This window comes from Pecten maximus, chromosome 10, assembly GCF_902652985.1.
Source record: "Pecten maximus chromosome 10, xPecMax1.1, whole genome shotgun sequence".
In the NCBI taxonomy this organism is placed as follows: domain Eukaryota; kingdom Metazoa; phylum Mollusca; class Bivalvia; order Pectinida; family Pectinidae; genus Pecten; species Pecten maximus.
The window spans coordinates 4855324-4876046 of NC_047024.1; the positions used below are offsets into that span (position 1 = coordinate 4855324).

Genomic DNA, 20723 nt, shown 5'->3' on the forward strand with positions numbered 1-20723 from the left:
GAATAATATCACACAAATATGGCATATAAGGTGCCATTTCTAACATTAAAAACGTTCCCGTTAGACAGACACTATGAAGAACTGGGCGTGACTAAAGGACTGTTTAAGGAAAAAATGTTCAACCACTTAGTTTGTTGTAAAAGATACATATTTCTGAAAGAGGCCCTAAATTCACCAGTTTAACAATTTGTCTTAAAACGTCCTTCTTGATATGATCAAATGTATTAAATTTCTATTGATTTGAAATGCCTCCGTTTATGCCATATTTTTGTAATATTCACAGCCGTCAATTGCATTTCAAGGTCAAAACAAAATACATGTAAGTATTTGTACGTACATTAAGTAAAATTCGGTCAAACAAATGCTCATATCGTGTGATATAGACCTGTGAGCATAACAGCATGGCAAGGTTTGATAATTCATGTGACTTAGAATTGTTCCCTGGTACATCTTACCACAAAGTAACTCTCTAGAAACTGTTAAACATCTGGAAGACTTACGTTAGATACAACCTTGACCGAATCCAATACAATCCAGTCTGTTGTATCCTGACCTCGAGGTTAACTTCCGAAGAAAGGAAAACAACAGGATAACACGCCAGACACAACAGATCGGAAAGGCGGGTAAAAATTATCAAATCAATAGCTCACATCCGTTAAAAAAACTTCCTAATACGTCAGTTGTATTGATACACATCATCATAGAATCGACCGATATATACAACCCCTTCCGTATGTCAAGTCACCCCGACAAGTTTAATGATATACATCACTAATACAATGTATAGCATGATATCCAACTCTCCCCTAATATGTAAGATGTTTCCCGAATCGTCACTGCGACTTCCACCGGTACAGACTTAAGACACAACCATCTCGAACTCACTTAGTATGAACCGAAAAAAAAAGGCCAAAACAAATATTTTTAAAAATTGCCATTACAAACAGCAAACAAACAAATCGCCATAACAAACAGTAAACATACAAATCACTATAACCGGTATTTCTACTATCTAACCCTAGCTGTTGATATGGCGTTAAGCAGTAATAAACCAAACCAAACCGCTACCTTTCAAACTTTATTTCATTTCTCTTCACAAAATTAGTGTACAGAGAAAAGCATGTATACAACAATGTACAAACAAAGCAAATTTGATGTGGAGGACAGATCATGAGACTTTTTGAAACATCATTTTTATAAATCTACATAAATTTTTGAATTTTTTTTTTTTTTTTGTGTTCATTATTTCTGAAAACCAGAGGTGACCATTTTGAAATGGTAGTATCCGGGCATGCGCAATCCGCTATATATTTATGGCAAGCCAAGTTGTCTTATATTCGCGTTGATCCCGGAATTTTCCAAACTATATAAGAAATCTTATATATTTATGAGATATCTTATTTAAAGTTTATGAGATATCGTATGTAAAATATAAGATATCTTACATGATAAATGTGATATCTTATATCATTTTTATAAGATATATTATATATCATATAATATATCTCATAAACCTTCCCTGCAGGTAGGGCGTAGGAATTGTACCTGCTGCCTCTATTGCATAATCGTAAGAGGCGACTAAATTTGGGATCCGGCGTTTACGAGATGTTCTGCACTAACTCCATATAAGGGGACCCCCTGGGACTTTCTTTTGGTTAATTTCAAGATTGCTTTGTCGATGTCCTCTTCTGAAAATGTTACGGTCTTCAAATACATTTGTATGTCCAGTTTATAATCAACATCTTGCTGGACTAACTTTGATTGTTGGTTTATTGCCATCCATCCTGCTTTTATTTCTTTACCAGAAAAGATATTATATTCTATGCGTGATGCTTCGATGTCTCGTTTATCTCTGTCGTTGTACTAATTTGTGAGACAATCTGACATGTTTTCGCTTCAATACATGTTCACAATGTTCATACCTTTGACATGTTTTCTCCGTTCTAATAGCACCCATTAACTGTAACTTGTGGTTATTTGAATCACTGGGTTTGCCGGAATCCTTCTAATAAGTCAGTGCTAATTCATATCGTTTCATGCATGTGGTGATTTTATCATTCGAAATATGTATCTTCGTTTTTTCCCTGCAGTAAAACTGTTGGTTACTGTTATGGCTGCCTGTTCAACGTCATAATTTGAAAATTCTGTCAAGACCTACAGTTTATTTGACTGCATAGGACTTTGTATAAATCCATCTCCATTCTATCTCAGCTTGTTCACTGGTTAATAAATGGATTACATACAATGAGGTAATGGTCTGAGACAATCCAGTTAAGTGAGTCAAGTTTTGTAAGAATATATTGCCAATGAAGAGTGTAGGGAGAAACGTTGGTCCTTTATCTATTTTTAGCCAAAGGACCAAGGTGAGCTTATGCCATACCGTTGCGTCCGTCGTCCGTCCGTCCGTCTGTCGTCCGTCGTCCGTCCGTCCGTCAACAATTGACTTCTTCTTCATAACCACTGATCAGAATTTGACAAAATTTTGTCAGTAGCATCCCTATGGGGTGTGGACTCAAAATTGTACAAATGGCGGGGCTGACCCCCCAGGGGTCTGAGGGGCGGGGCCAAAAGGGGTCAATTTGGCTATATTAATATAAACGACTTCTTCTCTGAAACCAAGCAAAGGATATCGCTCCTATTTGCCTGGTAGCATCACTATGGGGTGAGGATTCAAAATTGTACAAATGGTGGGGCTGACCCCCTGGGGGCCTGAGGGCGGGGCCAAAATGGGTCAATATACCTATATTTATATTAACGACTTCTTCTCTGAAACCAAGCAATGGATATCACTCATATTTGCCTGGTAGCATCACTATGGGATGGGAATTCAAAATTGTACAAATAATGGGGCTGACCCCCCCAGGGGCCTGAGGGGCGGGGCCAAATGTGGTCAATTGGGCTATATTTATATCTACCTTTATGAAGGGATTTGATTCCCTTGCTCTCTCTGTGTTTGCTGTTGGGATTTCATTGAAGATTATATGATGCGTCGGGGAGTGTTTGACATATATCTCAATAAGGTGGTCTAAATAGACAGTGTATTCCACCAAAATTTGAACTTCTTTCTTTACAGGGCATCTAAACTGAGAAAATAGCTGTAGGCGCCTGATCAGCTATAACTTCGACTCCCTGAATCAACAACTGTGGTCTCCATCTTTTTTCTATAATATACCCAGATATCACCGTGTCCTCTAGGCATTTGTAAATGTGAGCTTGGGTCACCCGAGTCGACAGCTTTCTCCGTCCCATCAAAGTCGTCATATACAGCTGTTAATAGTTGAAAACCAAACACCCATTGTTTTTTTAGAAGAATATCTGCCTGTTTTCCTATCATTGAAATCACATTATCTTGTGCATATTCTGGCAGTTATATGATGCTATCTTCTGGACTGGTAATCGTTTAGTGCTTGTTGAGGTAATAGGTACCTTACTTGGGCGTGTATTGATCTTGTCTACACAAAAAAACTGATTCGAGTTATGGTAGTACAAAGGTGTTCCCGATAGCATTTGCTCTCTGGGTGTAGTAAATATTGGATTTGCACATGGTGTTGCATCGTAAGTCCTATTGGACAGGTTCTGTCCATTGGGTGTTCCATTTGTCACAGTATGTCGATAGTGTACTATGTAAACCTTACAACTGTAATCTCTATCTTTTTTCTATAGTATACCCATATATCACCGTATCCGCTAGGCATTTGTAAATGTGTGGGTTTTTTTTCTATAGTATACCCATATATCACCGTATATGTTGGATTTTGAACTGTAGTTTCAGGACTCATTATATGGTTAATGTTGTAGTAGTAGGAGTGTTTGCTGTATCTAAACTTGCTAGTTGTTGATCAGCGTTAATTGATATAAACTTTTGTACATAGTCTGAATGAAACCTGCCTGCATATCTTAAGGTGTTGAGGTTGGGTGGCTGTAAAGTTCTCAGAGCCAACATGTTGTTGAGGTTGGGTGGCTGTAAAATTATCAGGGCCAACATGATATTGAGATTGGGTGGCTGTAAAATTATCAGGGCCAACATGCTATTGAGATTGGGTGGCTTTAAAGTTCTCAGGGTGATCATGATGTTGAAGTTGTGTGACTGTAAAGTTATCAGAGCCAACATGATGTTGAGGTTGGATGGCTGTAAAGATATCAGAGCCAACATGATGTTGAAGTTGTGTGACTGTAAAGTTATCAGATCTAGAGCCAACATGATGTTGAAGTTGGGTGGCTGTAAAGTTATCAGAGCCAACATGATGTTGAAGTTGGGTTGCTGTAAAGTTATCAGAGCCAACATGATGTTGAAGTTGGGTTGCTGTAAAGTTATCAGAGCCAACATGATGTTGAAGTTGGGTGGCTGTAAAGATATCAGAGCCAACATGATGTTGAAGTTGGGTGGCTGTAAAGTTATCAGAGCCAACATGATGTTGAAGTTGGGTTGCTGTAAAGTTATCAGAGCCAACATGATGTTGAAGTTGGGTTGCTGTAAAGTTATCAGAGCCAACATGATGTTGAAGTTGGGTGGCTGTAAAGTTATCAGAGCCAACATGATGTTGAAGTTGGGTGGCTGTAAAGTTATCAGAGCCAACATGATGTTGAAGTTGGGTTGCTGTAAAGTTATCAGAGCCAACATGATGTTGAAGTTGGGTGGCTGTAAAGTTATCAGAGCCAACATGATGTTGAAGTTGGGTGGCTGTAAAGTTATCAGAGCCAACATGATGTTGAAGTTGGGTTGCTGTAAAGTTATCAGAGCCAACATGATGTTGAAGTTGGGTTGCTGTAAAGTTATCAGAGCCAACATGATGTTGAAGTTGGGTTGCTGTAAAGTTATCAGAGCCAACATGATGTTGAAGTTGGGTTGCTGTAAAGTTATCAGAGCCAACATGATGTTGAAGTTGGGTTGCTGTAAAGTTATCAGAGCCAACATGATGTTGAAGTTGGGTGGCTGTAAAGTTATCAGAGCCAACATGATGTTGAAGTTGGGTTGCTGTAAAGTTATCAGAGCCAACATGATGTTGAAGTTGGGTTGCTGTAAAGTTATCAGAGCCAACATGATGTTGAAGTTGGGTTGCTGTAAAGTTATCAGAGCCAACATGATGTTGAAGTTGGGTTGCTGTAAAGTTATCAGAGCCAACATGATGTTGAAGTTGGGTTGCTGTAAAGTTATCAGAGCCAACATGATGTTGAAGTTGGGTTGCTGTAAAGTTATCAGAGCCAACATGATGTTGAAGTTGGGTTGCTGTAAAGTTATCAGAGCCAACATGATGTTGAAGTTGGGTTGCTGTAAAGTTATCAGAGCCAACATGATGTTGAAGTTGGGTTGCTGTAAAGTTATCAGAGCCAACATGATGTTGAAGTTGGGTGGCTGTAAAGTTATCAGAGCCAACATGATGTTGAAGTTGGGTTGCTGTAAAGTTATCAGAGCCAACATGATGTTGAAGTTGGGTTGCTGTAAAGTTATCAGAGCCAACATGATGTTGAAGTTGGGTTTGCTGTAAAGTTATCAGAGCCAACATGATGTTGAAGTTGGGTTGCTGTAAAGTTATCAGAGCCAACATGATGTTGAAGTTGGGTTGCTGTAAAGTTATCAGAGCCAACATGATGTTGAAGTTGGGTTGCTGTAAGTTATCAGAGCCAACATGATGTTGAAGTTGGGTTGCTGTAAAGTTATCAGAGCCAACATGATGTTGAAGTTGGGTTGCTGTAAAGTTATCAGAGCCAATATGATGTTGAAGTTGAGTTGCTGTAAAGTTATCAGAGCCAACATGATGTTGAAGTTGGGTTGCTGTAAAGTTATCAGAGCCAACATGATGTTGAAGTTGGGTTGCTGTAAAGTTATCAGAGCCAATATGATGTTGAAGTTGGGTTGCTGTAAAGTTATCAGAGCCAACATGATGTTGAAGTTGGGTTGCTGTAAAGTTATCAGAGCCAACATGATGTTGAAGTTGGGTTGCTGTAAAGTTATCAGAGCCAACATGATGTTGAAGTTGGTTGCTGTAAAGTTATCAGAGCCAACATGATGTTGAAGTTGGGTTGCTGTAAAGTTATCAGAGCCAACATGATGTTGAAGTTGGGTTGCTGTAAAGTTATCAGAGCCAACATGATGTTGAAGTTGGGTTGCTGTAAAGTTATCAGAGCCAACATGATGTTGAAGTTGGGTGGCTGTAAACTTCTCAGAGGTAGTCACTATTCTTTTTAATATCCGTATTTTTGCTATGCTCATGTCTCAGATTTTGCGCAAAGAATTTTTATTTTTTTTACATGCTGATAATCTCCTTGTCTTTTTTAGATTTTTAGCTAGATGTTGCCCTAGTTCATCTTCCCGTCTTTGGAGTTTTAACCCATGCAGGTGCGGGGAAAGAAATTTAGCCAACTTTGAATGTCCATATGTATGTCGTAAAACGTGATTAATTGAAGGAGCCCAGTGCAGGGTCTGGAGTGGTTTGTCCTTTATCTTTGTTCGGGGAACATTGGCGAGCCCAAGGATAAGACCCACTTTATACTACCACATGTTGGTTGTATAAGGCGACTAAAAGTGACTCCCCTGAAGAATCTAAGATTTTCATCCCGGTCTTGCAACACTTGTTTATCCTTACTAAGTCTCTCTACATGCAACTTTAGTTGTCGACTCCGTACACATGCTCTCTGTGGCTTTTGGTGGCAACTCTGTGGTTGTTGGTATACATAATGCAGTTCTATCCTTACTACGGGCAGGTCCTTTATGTTTGTTGATATATCACAACTTCTTGTTTGGTTTTCTAATTCGCTCAAGTGTTGACTGTCTTGCTGGGGGAGTTAAAGGTATCTGTTGCTGCAGTCTTGTATTGACTGGACATTATTACTGGTTTTTCACCTCTCTTCTTTAGCTGTTTGCTTATTTCAAGCGTTTTCCTTTAAAACATCTTCACTAAGAAGGAGCTTAGCGTAGTGTACCCTTGGTTAGCGAAGATACCTACAAAATTCCTCGTGTATTTATAGACTATTATTATAAAGAAGGTAAAGAAGCTGCATTGACATCATCAACATGAAGTTGGTTTCACGGTTATAGGTACTAACATTTAGACTTCTATGAATTTACCAAGTAAGTATATTGGTATCCGTGTACTCGTCACGGTTATAGGTACTAACATTTAGGCTCCTATGAATTTACCAAATACGTATATTGGTATCCGTGTACTCGTCACGGTTATAGGTACTAACATTTAGGCTTCTATGAATTTACCAAGTAAGTATATTGGTATCCGTGTACTCGTCACGGTTATAGGTACTAACATTTAGGCTCATATGAATTTACCAAATAAGTATATTGGTGTCCGTGTACTGGCCACTCTAGACACCAGACTGGCCCTATGGATCTATACGGGTAATACCGCAACAAAAACAAGCAAGAATCGGTGAATATTATCACAGCTTTTATTTAGGGATGTGTATTACTTCAAGGAAAACAGTTTTATAAAATACATTCATGTAGTTCACAGGATCAGCGACAAAGATGTAAAGGTAGCAACTTTGGGGAAAGTAATGTTCCCATTCCAAGGCATTCTAGTTAAATGTCTACAGGGATGGGTCATCTATATAGCAAAATAATGTTGAATTTCAAACACGAATAAATATCTAAAACCAGGGACATATATCTATATATGTCTCTGCTAAAACATTGCACAAAAATAGTCATGTAATATACCAAAATGTTTGTTTTGACATGTAGTTTCTTTAAATCACAAATAGTTTCTTCTATAGAGTTTCTTTGTGGTAAGATGTAGTATGGAATAATTCTAAGTCACACAAATGACCAAACCTGAAAATAGCCACGCTGTTATGTTCACAAGTGTCTATAGCACAGGAAAGGAGCATTTATTTGACCGAATTTTACTTTATGTACATATTGTACGTATAATGTTGAAATTCAAACACGAATAAATATCTAAAACCAGAGACATATATCTATATATGTCTCTGCTAAAACATTGCACAAAAATAGTCATGTAATATACCAAAATGTTTGTTTTGACATGTAGTTTCTTACAATTACCAATTGTTTCTTCTATAGAGTAACTTTGTGGTTGGAATAATTCTAAGCAACGCAAATAACCAAACCTGAAAAATAGCCAAGCTGTTATACTGACAAATGTCTATAGCACATGATAGGAACATTTGTTTGATAGGATTTGACTTTATGTACGTATTAACACTTATTTTGTTTTGACCTTGAAATGCAAATGGCGGCTGTGAATAACATTACACAAATATGGCGAACATGAAAAAGGGAGGCATTTCAATCAATAAAAATGCTCCTATATCACCCTTTTAAGGCATTTGATCATAGTAAAAAGAACCTTTTAAAGACAAATTGTCAAACTGGTTTGTAGCCTCTTTCAGAAATAAGCATATGTTACCCCAAACTCAACAGTTGAACAGTTATTTTCTAATTTCTAGAGTTCTTTATAGTGTCCAATAAGAGCATTTTTATGTCTGAAATACCTCCTTATATGCCATATTTGTGTGATATCATTCACGACCGACATTTGCATTTCAAGGTCAAAATAAAAACAAGGTTTATACATATTATAAAGTCAAATCTGGTCAAACAAATGCTTCTATGTTGTGCTTTCGACACTTGTGAGCAAAACAACATGGCTATTTTGTGCAATATATGCGACACAAATGAGCTAAATATGTCCACTTGAAACATGCATTTTTCCATGTTTTGTTAAAATTTTAAAACGGTTCAACAAATTACATGTCAACAGCAAGATTTGCTATGATACATAATAAAGTCTATAAATAGGGTTTAGGTAAAAAGCTTTGTTGTTGTTCTACAATGTCTAAACACCCAGGAGAGTGTAGTAGTTTTTGTTCATGTATGAGTCTTCGGAATGTATAAAATTATTAACATAACTGATCAATACGTTAACCACACTGGTTCATAAGAACACATCAAATTAACAGTATTCATTTGTAACAATATATTAACATAAATATGTTTATTTTTTATAAACAACCTCTGATGAATGATTGAGGACAAGTTACTTTACATAAATATGTTTATATTTTATAATAACCTCTGATGAATGATTGAGGACAAGTTACTGAAATGACATTTCCTAATGGTCACACTAAATTCACCATTAATCAATACCGGTAAATACTCCATTCTCATGTATTTGGAAAAGTCCATTTAAACATCAAGAACAAATAATAATCTTGTACATTTGTCCAACTGCATCAATTAATTATAGTCAAGCAATATTATTCAGACCTACAAGTTTTGGACTGACATCCTCATTATTCACTAGCACCATTACATCACTGGATCAAAAATCAATTTGCTTTCCGTTTGCTTCTTCTTTCACATCTGGGACATTCAGCACCTCTCTTGGCAAAACAGTGCCTGCAAAACACCATCAATACATACAAACTTTATATAAATGTTACACCATCAAAACATACAAACTTTATATAAATGTACTAACACCATCAAAACATACAAACTTTATATAAATGTTACACCATCAAAACATACAAACTTTATATAAATGTACTAACACCATCAAAACATACAAACTTTATATAAATGTACTTACACCATCAATACATACAAACTTTATATAAATGTTACACCATCAATACATACAAACTTTATATGAAATGTTTAATGTACTTTAATACACCATAAATACATAATATTTATATAAATGTATTTATAACATCAATCCTGATAAATTCAATATCTATAATAACACTATAAATCCTGATAAATTCAACATCTATAATTACACCATCAATATAGATATCAATTCAACACTAACAATTTGAGATATACACCTGTCTAAAGTGACAAATTCTAATTAATTAATTGCCTGTTTTAATCCTTACCTGTGTAAAACATAGGAACACTTGGCACACACTACAGCAATGTTGTCAAATGGAAAGAGGATCTCTTTAGTGTCACATATCTCACAGATAAATCCCTTCGCTTGACATTTCTGTAAAACAATGAACACAAATAAATTTGCTTGACATTTCTGTAAAACAATGAACACAAATAAATTCGCTTGACATTTCTGTAAAACAATGAACACAATTAAATTCGCTTGACATTTCTGTAAAACAATTAACACAATTAAATTCGCTTGACATTTCTGTAAAACAATTAACACAAATAAATTTGCTTGACATTTCTGTAAAACAATGAACACAAATAAATTCGCTTGACATTTCTGTAAAACAATTAACACAAATAAATTCGCTTGACATTTCTGTAAAACAATTAACACAAATAAATTCGCTTGACATTTCTGTAAAACAATGAACACAAATAAATTCGCTTGACATTTCTGTAAAACAATTAACACAATTAAATTCGCTTGACATTTCTGTAAAACAATTAACACAATTAAATAGTCTACTAACCAATAAAATATACAGCTCATCAAAATATAACTGTTTGGAGGCACTGGTTACGATTTAAAACAGTATAATTTACACTCGCCCACTGAAAGGCGGTAATAATGTATGTCCCATTAACAACAATGGTAGGCATCTGTTATAGGTAGTAGTGTGAGCTATACCTACAGTCAGTATTGAGTCAAAGGGGTCACAATAGTATAGCCCCCTGGGTTCTGACCTCTGTTATAGAAAGTAGTGTGAGTAATACCTGAGTCCCCTGTGTTCTGACATCTGTTATAGACACTAGTGTGCGTTACCTGACAGTCAGTTTTGATGTGCTGTGCCCAGGCAGCATGTATAGAAACCAGCTTTCCCAGAAGAACATCAGACTGAATTTCAAGTAGATCCTTCATGGAATATGTGTCCCAGTTCTCCACAAAGTGTTGACGCTCTTGGAGTAGTAATAAAAACTTCTGCTTCATGGCATCTCGGCATACCAACAGGTACTTCTTCATGATCAGAATCTCCTCTCTGAGTTTCTATGTTAGAAAGATTTATAAACAATTTAATCATGTCCATGGAAAGATCATTCAAAAGCACTAAGAGATTCTATGATAAAAAATAAAACTTAAAAAAAAAAAAATAATAAAATAAAATTAACACACCAGTGATATATAATCATAACAGCATTTCCAACACTGCTATAATCTAAACAGCTAGGCATTTAGATTGAACCAAAATGATATTTTTACAAATGAGTAAATACTGTACATCCATGAGTAGGATTACAGGCTATCCATATCAAGGACAACATACATGTATTACTGATGTGTAAATGAAGACATGGTTCCTACTTAAAATCTAGATCTACACAGAGACAAAAAACATCATCTATACTCTCCGTTTCATTGATGACACCAGACCTATATAACAGACCTATATAACACCTATATAACAGATCTATATAACAGACCTATATAACAGACCTATATAACAGATCTATATAACAGACCTACATGTATATAACAGATCTATATAACAGACTTATATAACAGACCTATATAACAGATCTATAACAGACCTATATAACACCTATATAACAGATCTATAACAGACCTATATAAATCTAAGTAAAAATCATACAAGTCACATTCTCATAACTAGAACAAGGATGGTGACAATATTCATTCAAGATTTCTTAAGTGTGTAAGAATGAATTAAACTTAGATCTCATTAATCCTATCGACAAGCTCATCAATAACAGTGGTAAAATGAATTTAACATTGATGTGATTAAATCCATTGATAAGCTCCTCTATAACAGTGTAAGAACAAACTCAATCTTGATTTCATTAATTCCATCAACAAGCTACTCTTAGACTAAGACAGTGTAGAATGAATTTAACCTTTATTTCATTAATTCCATTAACAAGCTACTCTTAGACTAAGACAGTGTAGAATGAATTTAACCTTTATTTCATTAATTCCATTAACAAGCTACTCTTAGACTAAGACAGTGAAGAATGAATTTAACCTTGATTTCATTAATTCCATCAACAATCTACTCTTAGACTAAAACAGTGTGTAGAATGACTTTAACCTTTATTTCATTAATTTCATCGACGAAGCTGAACAGCATGGGATTGACATCTTGTATTTGCATGGCAGCCTTCGTCATCATCAACTTCAGGTACTGCTTGGATGCTCTACACACCTGTACAAACAAGAGGTAAAGATTAGCAGTGTACAGTGTAAACAGCGCTACGCCCTAGATTCTGACTCTCATTTTTTTACTTCATTCTTGAACATCACAGATGTTAGCTGCGATAACATATCTCTGGACGACGGATGGACTATTTCTGACAGATGGTCGTCGTCAGAGCAGTGATGGTTCTATTACAATCAACTACACAAGATTTATGAAGCAACCACATATTTGCACCAATGTTTAAACCAACTCCTCTGATACCACTCAGACACAGAGACAGAGAGAGATGACAACACAAGCCCCTTCCTATGTATCTCCTTCACAAAAATTTTTTTCTTCAATAACAGTAGGTGTTATCATACAAGTTTGAAAATAACTTACCTTTCTTGGTTCAAAATCCCAGTTGTGGAGGACACGAGCAGGTATGACCATGGTATCATTCCAGTGACACATTTCACAGTAATAGTTACCAGAGTAGTCACACAGTCGTGGTTCACTGAATCCAGGCTCTGGTATATATAAGGTATTGAATTAAAACTGTGTACTTTTAATACAATCGAAACAAGAACTGCAGCCAAAATGCTAACCCATTACCCCCTATCCTACAAAACAAGAGATTCCAAAGGGGCCTTGAGACTCGGCATTGTAATATATAAGTTGACATTGTACAATAAACTATACCCACAAATGGAATGAATACCTTTCCCCTTTGTCAGTACAGACATCATATCCCTGTATACCAAGCTCTTTACATACCTTCATTGGTGGGAGTACCATGTAGCACTAATTACTACAACACTCAAACAACAGTGGAGCAGTACCTACATCTAAAATTTACTATGTATACAATTACATCTGTACCTACTAAATGATATTGGGGCCCTGCACTCGGCACATCTGTAATTCTGGAAGGATAGGCCCCGTGTAGGGCATATGTCATTGGTGTAGGTAGGATTTTCCAGTACCTGTGAATGATTGGAATAATAGAACAAACTAATCAAATGTAGTGTCACACATATATAAAATATACATTACTGATGGACTGGACTATTGTACAAGTACATTACTGGGTGTATAATATATACATTACTAATGGACTGGGCTAGTATTGTACAAGTTATATTACTGGGTATATAATACATACATTACTAATGGACTGGACTAGTATTGTACAAGTTATATTACTGGGTGTATAATATATACATTACTAATGGACTGGACTAGTATTGTACAAGTTATATTACTGGGTATAATATATACATTACTAATGGACTGGACTAGTATTGTACAAGTTATATTACTGGGTATATAATACATACATTACTAATGGACTGGGCCAGAATTGTACAAGTTATATTACTGGGTATATAATACATACATTACTTATGGACTGGCATGACAGAAACACTTACTTTGAGACTTGCACATGTCCGTGTTATTGTGTTCAAGCACTTTTCATGAGAACAGTAACCACATTCTGAAATGTAGGTATTAATAAGTAAATAAAATTATATCATACTCATATCCATGCACTACTTATTAATAACAGTCTTATAACTATGATGTCAATGATGCAATAACACACTTTCTAATTTTTTTGATACAATGACTACATATTATACAGTTACCATGACTACTGTACAAACCTGTACTGTTACCATGACTACTGTACAAACCTGTACTGTTACCATGAATACTGAACAAACCTGTACTGTTACCATGACTACTATACAAACCTGTACTGTTACCATGACTACTGTACAAACCTGTACTGTTACCATGACTACTGTACAAACCTGTACTGTTACCATGACTACTGTACAAACCTATACTGTTACCATGACTACTGTACAAACCTGTACTGTTACCATGACTACTGTACAAACCTGTACTGTCACTATGACTACTGTACAAACATGTACTGTTACCATGACTACTGTACAAACCTGTACTGTTACCATGACTACTGTACATACAAACCTGTACTGTTACCATGACTACTGTACATACAAACCTGTACTGTTACCATGACTACTGTACAAACCTGTACTGTAACTATGACTACTGTACAAACATGTACTGTTACCATGACTACTGTACAAACCTGTACTGTTACCATGACTACTGTACATACAAACCTATACTGTTACCATGACTACTGTACAAACCTGTACTGTTACCATGACTACTGTACAAACCTGTACTGTCACTATGACTACTGTACATACAAACCTGTACTGCTATCATGACTACTGTACAAACCTGTATTGTTACCATGACTACTGTACAAACCTGTACTGTTACCATGACTACTGTACAAACCTGTACTGTCACTATGACTACTGTACATACAAACATGTACTGTTACCATGACTACTGTACAAACCTGTATTGTTACCATGACTACAAACATTCCTTGTTACCTTGACTACATACCTGTACACTTATACCAGGTCTGTATAACCCCCAGTATCATGGTGTTACACTTCTCACAGTAGTGTTTGGTACTGCTGCTCGTCTGACACTTAAATTGATGTCCCACTGCTAGTTTTACATCATCTTCCACTGGTAATGGGCCCTCCTGTAACACATGTAACTAAGGTTACCAGACAAATATTGATGTAAGTTAGGGGTCACCTACCCGACCATGTGGGTTTTCCCTGGGTACTCCGGTTCCTCCTATAGTAAGACCCCCTCATGTGTTTCTATCCAGGCCAACAAGCATGATTAATTATAAGCTGATATAACTTGTTTTACAATTATTGTAAATTAAATAAAGATTGCACATTATTTGCTATATGTTAATTATCTGCTGACTGTGATAAAAGAAAACAAATAAATAAATAAACATTGATGTTACAGTAGAAGGTAGAAGTCATTTAAACATTTAATTATGTATGTATTTCATTGTGAACTACAGTGTATATTTAGTGTGCAGTATGAAAAAGATTAACAAAGTTTAATATGAAATGAAATGGAATAAAAGATATGGGAATAATCAAAAAGAAAAAGAATTATTATGGGAATAAATTTAATACATTGAAAATAATTATGGTAAGTTCAGTAACAAGATTTTCTAGGTACTCAATTTATTCTCATAATAATTCTTTTTTATGACAAAATTTTCATTGGTTTTGTTTTTAGATCAGTCCAAATTATCGAAAAATTTGTCATGACAGGTACAGATTGGCAAGTCTTTAATTTTACTTTCATGTATATTGATGAAGTGTTAAAATTAATGATTTATATTTTTCCTACATGTACACTTCACCATTAGTTCCTTTCCACAATCCTCACTTCTAAATGTATAATTATGTAATTACCAGGGACAGCTTGCCATATCTTATATTTCTTTTTAATGTAGATCCACATTTTTGTGCTTGTTTGTTTTCCTTGTACTGATCTTTTACTCGCCAGTTTTCCTTTTAAGAAAATGGTACAACCTATTTACCTAGACTGACAAAACACATGTGTTATTAACTATTGTATGTGGTTTGATGTAACACTATATAAAATCAGCCAACAATCAAACCTGAGTTTATTGCTTTCAAATAAACACTTCCCAGATAGGACACTATTCCCTCGACTTGTACAATGTTATACCTTGATTTCCTGCAGCTTCAGTCGGAGCTGTACCAGCTTTTGTACCAGGTTTTTCTGTTTATCCGAGTCCTGAGGTACCTGTAGTATCATGTCTTTACAGTTTTCTATAGCCATCTCCATCTCCTCTGTACTGCTCAGGCCAAAATGTCCCTAAGGACCAGAGAAAATATCTTGTCAATATGATAATACACTTGGGGCGAAGTGACAACTAGTCAAATACCAAACTAATATTCTGACTGAAGTGACAACCAGTCAAAAACCAAACTAATATTCTGACTGAGGTGACAACCAGTCAAAAACCAAACTAATACTCTGACTGAGGTGACAACCAGTCAAAAACCAAACTTATACTCTGACTGAGGTGACAACCAGTCAACAAGAGCTCCACAAGCGGGAGCATGATACGCCTGTCACTGGAAATTTCTAAAATTTTCGCTGTTTAAAGATACATATCCACATTTATGGATAATGCACAAGTTTCATCATAGGTTTTATTGAAATTAGTTCACATGTTTAGTAGAAATATTTAGTTTGTTGAATAAATATTAGTAAGAGGGCAATAAGAGAGTGCTAATGACCGGGCCCTAGTGTGCCACAATATACAATGTCATTATGCGAAAAATTGAAACACAAGACAAAAACTTATAATAAATGTTAAAAATAATCATTCCTAGTTGTACTGTGCAAAATCTTAGAGGAATTGAAGAAAAAATAGAAAAGTTCTTGCATATTCTACAAAATGCCCATATTTGGCTATAAAAGGGGAATAACTCTGGTGAAAATAATTGTAAAATCCTCCAAAATGAACTTGTTTGAGCTATTAGGCTATAGAATATTTGCAATAAGTTTCATAATAATCTGTTGATAAATAAAGTTAAGAGAATGCTATCAAGAAATGCTAATGAGCGGGCTTTCTTCTGGAAAATACACATTGCTGATATGCAAAAAGTTGAAACACGAGCCCAAACCCCATTATATATGTCAAACATAAGTACTTCTGGTTGTACTGTGCAAAATCTTAGAGGAATAGTAGAAAAATAGAAAACTTCTTGCATTTGCTGCACAATGCCCATTTTTGGCAATAAAAGGAGTATAACTCTAGAAAAAATAATCATGGAATTCCGTAAAACAAACTTTTTCGAGCTATAGGGCTATAGAATATTTGTAGCAAGTTTCATCAAAATCTATTGATAAATAAAGGTGAGAGAGCGCTAACAAGGAAAAGTTAAAGGACGGACGGACAGCGCAGGGTATACCATAATTCATTGACGGGCGTATAAAAACCAAACTTATCCTCTGACTGAGGTGACAAGACTGACAACTAAAAGATGAATCCTAAATCTGTCCAGACCAGAAACCATAGGAGATTGAAAATAATGTTTACAGCATCGGTTTTGCTAATATGTACTTTGTACCCCTTAATTGGTAAATATTTACAGTTACAAGTCAAAACTGTTAACACATCAACCAATAATTGCAACTGAGATCTAGAGCTATCATTATCTTTAAGGTTTTTTTTCCCATACAGACATATTTCAATATTCACAAAAAATTCATATATTGAGCTCATTCAAAAATTCGGACTTAAAATTAGTTTGGTACACAACTCAAAACTTGTGAGTTATTAGCAGATACGTATATACATTGTAACCACTTAAAACTTCTAATTGTAAACCTCCAGATCTACATTTATGTACACCAGGAATCTATTTGTAAAATATTTGGAAGTAAAAGTTTTAAAATCAAACCTCTGGGTGTGAGAAGTGGTCCTCAGCCAAAGCCCAAGTCTGCATATGTGACATCAGCTGTGTTATCGTCAGAGAGATTGGTCCATGATGAACTGGTTTCTGTAAACAGGTTACTAATTAAACACAGGTAATCACTAATCAGGCAATACTGGTCAGGTGTATCACATTCATACATACTATCAATAAATTAATATTCTTATTTTTTTGTTAAAATCTAACCATATTGCATGTAAAAAGCTTATTTTGTAATCTTCTTAATAATAACTTATGTTTGAATTCTGTACATGTCAGCATACCACTTCTACAGTACCCATCAGTGTATAATTTCAGGATTGGTACTTTCATTCAATGGATAAACATTCAATCAGCCTATCATTACAGTATTTCTTAACCTGTTAGATATCCCTTGTCTGAATTCTTCAGGCATTTATTATTATTTTTTTTTTTTTACATCTGGTGAATTATTTTGACATTTCAATGACTTTTACATATATCCGGCATTGCATGTAGATTGTTAGAAAGGTTAAATTCAGACTAGATTGTCCCCTGACCTTCACCTGATTGTTTTCTCTGTTGTCGATTTGAGTCAGGGATGGTAGACGTATTAAAATAATCCTCTTCCATGTGAATGTCATTATCAAATGGATTAAAGCGGTTTTTCTCGTAGTCTTTCCTCAGTTCCTCCTCCGACTGACTTGAGGAACGGGAATTCTCTCTATCATCACCAGAGTTCATACTTCCACATACATTCTCATCAGAACACAATATACTAGAATTGACACGACTCGTTTCTTCAGGCAAGCCACTGTTTTGTCTTCTCTGAGACTCAGTCCTTAACTCCTCTCCAAGTTCGTGCTCTTCATATTCACCCCCTGATGATGTGAACTCTTCCTCCGAGTCTGACAGTCCAGTTAAGATACTGCCAGTAAGTTTTACCGATGCTGTGTTGCTCTCCAGGCGATGGATGACCCCAGCTGACCCCTGGGAGTTGGTCAGTGAGGTCTTCTGATGCTGAGGCAGAACAGATGTACTTGTTAACCTGGCTCGCTCCGGATCTTCCTCCTGCTCCATCACAGAACTGAAACCAGACATATCATATTTTCATTGGACAGTATATAAATACAAAGGCTGATGTTATTGTATATATAAATTATACAATGTAAACTCTGTATACGAGTCCTATATACATGTAGTTACTATATTATTATTTACTGTCTAATATTACACTGGTCATACAATTGAAAAGATGTGAGCAGCAAGCTAATTTTAGGAGAATTCATTCCGCTCCACAAATTCTCAGGGGTAATGTTTTATCATTTCCAGAGGTCAATATAGTGTTTTCACATGTCACATGTTTTATAGTTGTATGTACCTGCATTCTGAAAAAGTGAGCTAACAAGTCTTATTGTAGTAATAAATGTAGGTCATGTTATAAGAAGTTACTTGGCCACGATCCCACAGTAACATACATATATCGGTTAACCCGAGTCTCCTCTGGCCCCGACACCTATATACCAGACATGTTGTCAGGGCCAGAGGAAACTCGGGCTACATATAGGTATAATATGTCATCACCTGACCACTGCCATCAGTGGATCCAGTATACAACCATACATATATATATATATCGGGTATATCGGAGTGTATATAGATATCCCCAATTTGATAAGGTTATCGAATTAGGCTACTCAAAATCCCGAAACCGAATCGGTTGCAATTGGTCCTTGTATGTGATCATGAACTTGTGAAATGTTAAAGAATATTCACATCGTTCTCACTATCATGGCTAGGCAACCTAGGCCCTATTATAATTTCACAATACTTTGAATAGTGTGTGTTTTCTTCTTTTGTTATACCAAGATCAAAGACAAAGACAATTTGAAGAAATCGAACGCCATCAAAAGAGTAATCTTACTTTAGTAGGTCCTACTTACTAACTACTTTGTTTGTGTCGCTCATATGATTCCCGGAAGTTTTCGCTGCTGAGCAAGGGAGGTAACTCTTTCTTTTTAAATGGAACAACATATTTAATTTTTCTTTAAAGTTCTTTCATGGAAAATAAAAAGCATTTATTGCTTCGTTCTTTCAACCTTTAAAGTTTTTCAATAAACAAAAATGCAATTATACAAATGGGTGTCGTTTCACAACACTTTCAGTTTATTGACTTGGAAGCAAATCGAAAGTAGAGATGGGTCTGTCGGAACACCTCGCTATTTAGCTTGGCTCGTGGAATCTTCTATTTCAGGCATAATGCATTACAGGCCGTGATTGAAATGCATAAATAATGAAGTCGCAAGAGCATTGACGAAGATTTTCTTAAAATAGTAACGGTGACATACAAATATAATAGTACTTCACCTTGGCACACCGAAACAATTAACTCTTTCGACATAAAATAAAACTGTTTAAAAATGAAGTCATAATAGAGCTGTGAAATGGCAACAATGACCTTATCCTAGAACAGACCATGGCATCCCGTTTGAGGTACAAATGTTTACTCATATTTGACATTCTGATTCATCAATCATATCAGAGTCTCTGATCATATGCACTTCTAAAAAACTAAATATATAAAAGACATAGAATCAAGATATTAGCTATGTTCATTTAATAAATTCCAAGAGTTTATGAAAAGAAATGATTTTGGCATATATAAATTCCCGGCCACAGGGGTCAGATTTGTTAAAATATTTAACATCTTCTGATTACCTAAAAGGCCTACCTTCAACATATTTGGCTGATACAGTATAGGTTCCATGGATGAAGCCGATCAATTAAATCAATTAAATCAATTAAATCAGAGACCTATGATTAAATGAAAGAAATTACGAGGGATGATTGATATGCCGTGAGCCTCGTATTGAAGGAAGTTCTTTTAAGTCCTACTATTCTTAGACTTTATAGGGCCGTGTACCCAAGGACTGGTCTCATTTGGCTGGTCATTTATCGACGAGGTAGCACTCTAATGTAAACAAGACAAGCGGCTTTTGCAAAATGGACAAAATCGGTGAAAGAGCAGTGATCCAATATCTGCATAAAAAAGGTTTAACACCTAAGGATATCCATAATGATAAGGTATCAACACTAGGTAAAGATGTCCCTTCATATGCTTCAGTGAAAAGGTGGGTGGCGGAATTTAAGCGCAGCCGACAGAGCCTTGATGATGACCCCCGCCCAGGAAGGCCTGTCAATGTTGCAACCCCAGAAATGGTCAATAAAAATCATGATATTGCTTTGACTGACAAACGAGTCACAGAAAGATATATAGCCAGTAGAGTTGGCATTTCA

At 35.7% G+C, this 20723-nt stretch overlaps 1 protein-coding gene across 1 annotated transcript; it reads right to left on the reverse strand.

Moving 5' to 3' along the window:
- Nucleotides 1–7383: 7383 nt before the first annotated feature.
- Nucleotides 7384–19409, reverse strand: LOC117335656 (differentially expressed in FDCP 8 homolog A-like). Its single transcript, XM_033895802.1, is given in 13 exon segments — nucleotides 7384–9379; nucleotides 9865–9974; nucleotides 10695–10916; nucleotides 11977–12090; nucleotides 12466–12593; nucleotides 12950–13049; nucleotides 13497–13561; nucleotides 14521–14665; nucleotides 15688–15837; nucleotides 17436–17465; nucleotides 17467–17534; nucleotides 17993–18513; nucleotides 19370–19409. Coding segments are annotated over 12 exon segments (1716 nt in total). The 5' UTR covers nucleotides 18507–18513; nucleotides 19370–19409; the 3' UTR covers nucleotides 7384–9309.
- Nucleotides 19410–20723: the final 1314 nt, after the last annotated feature.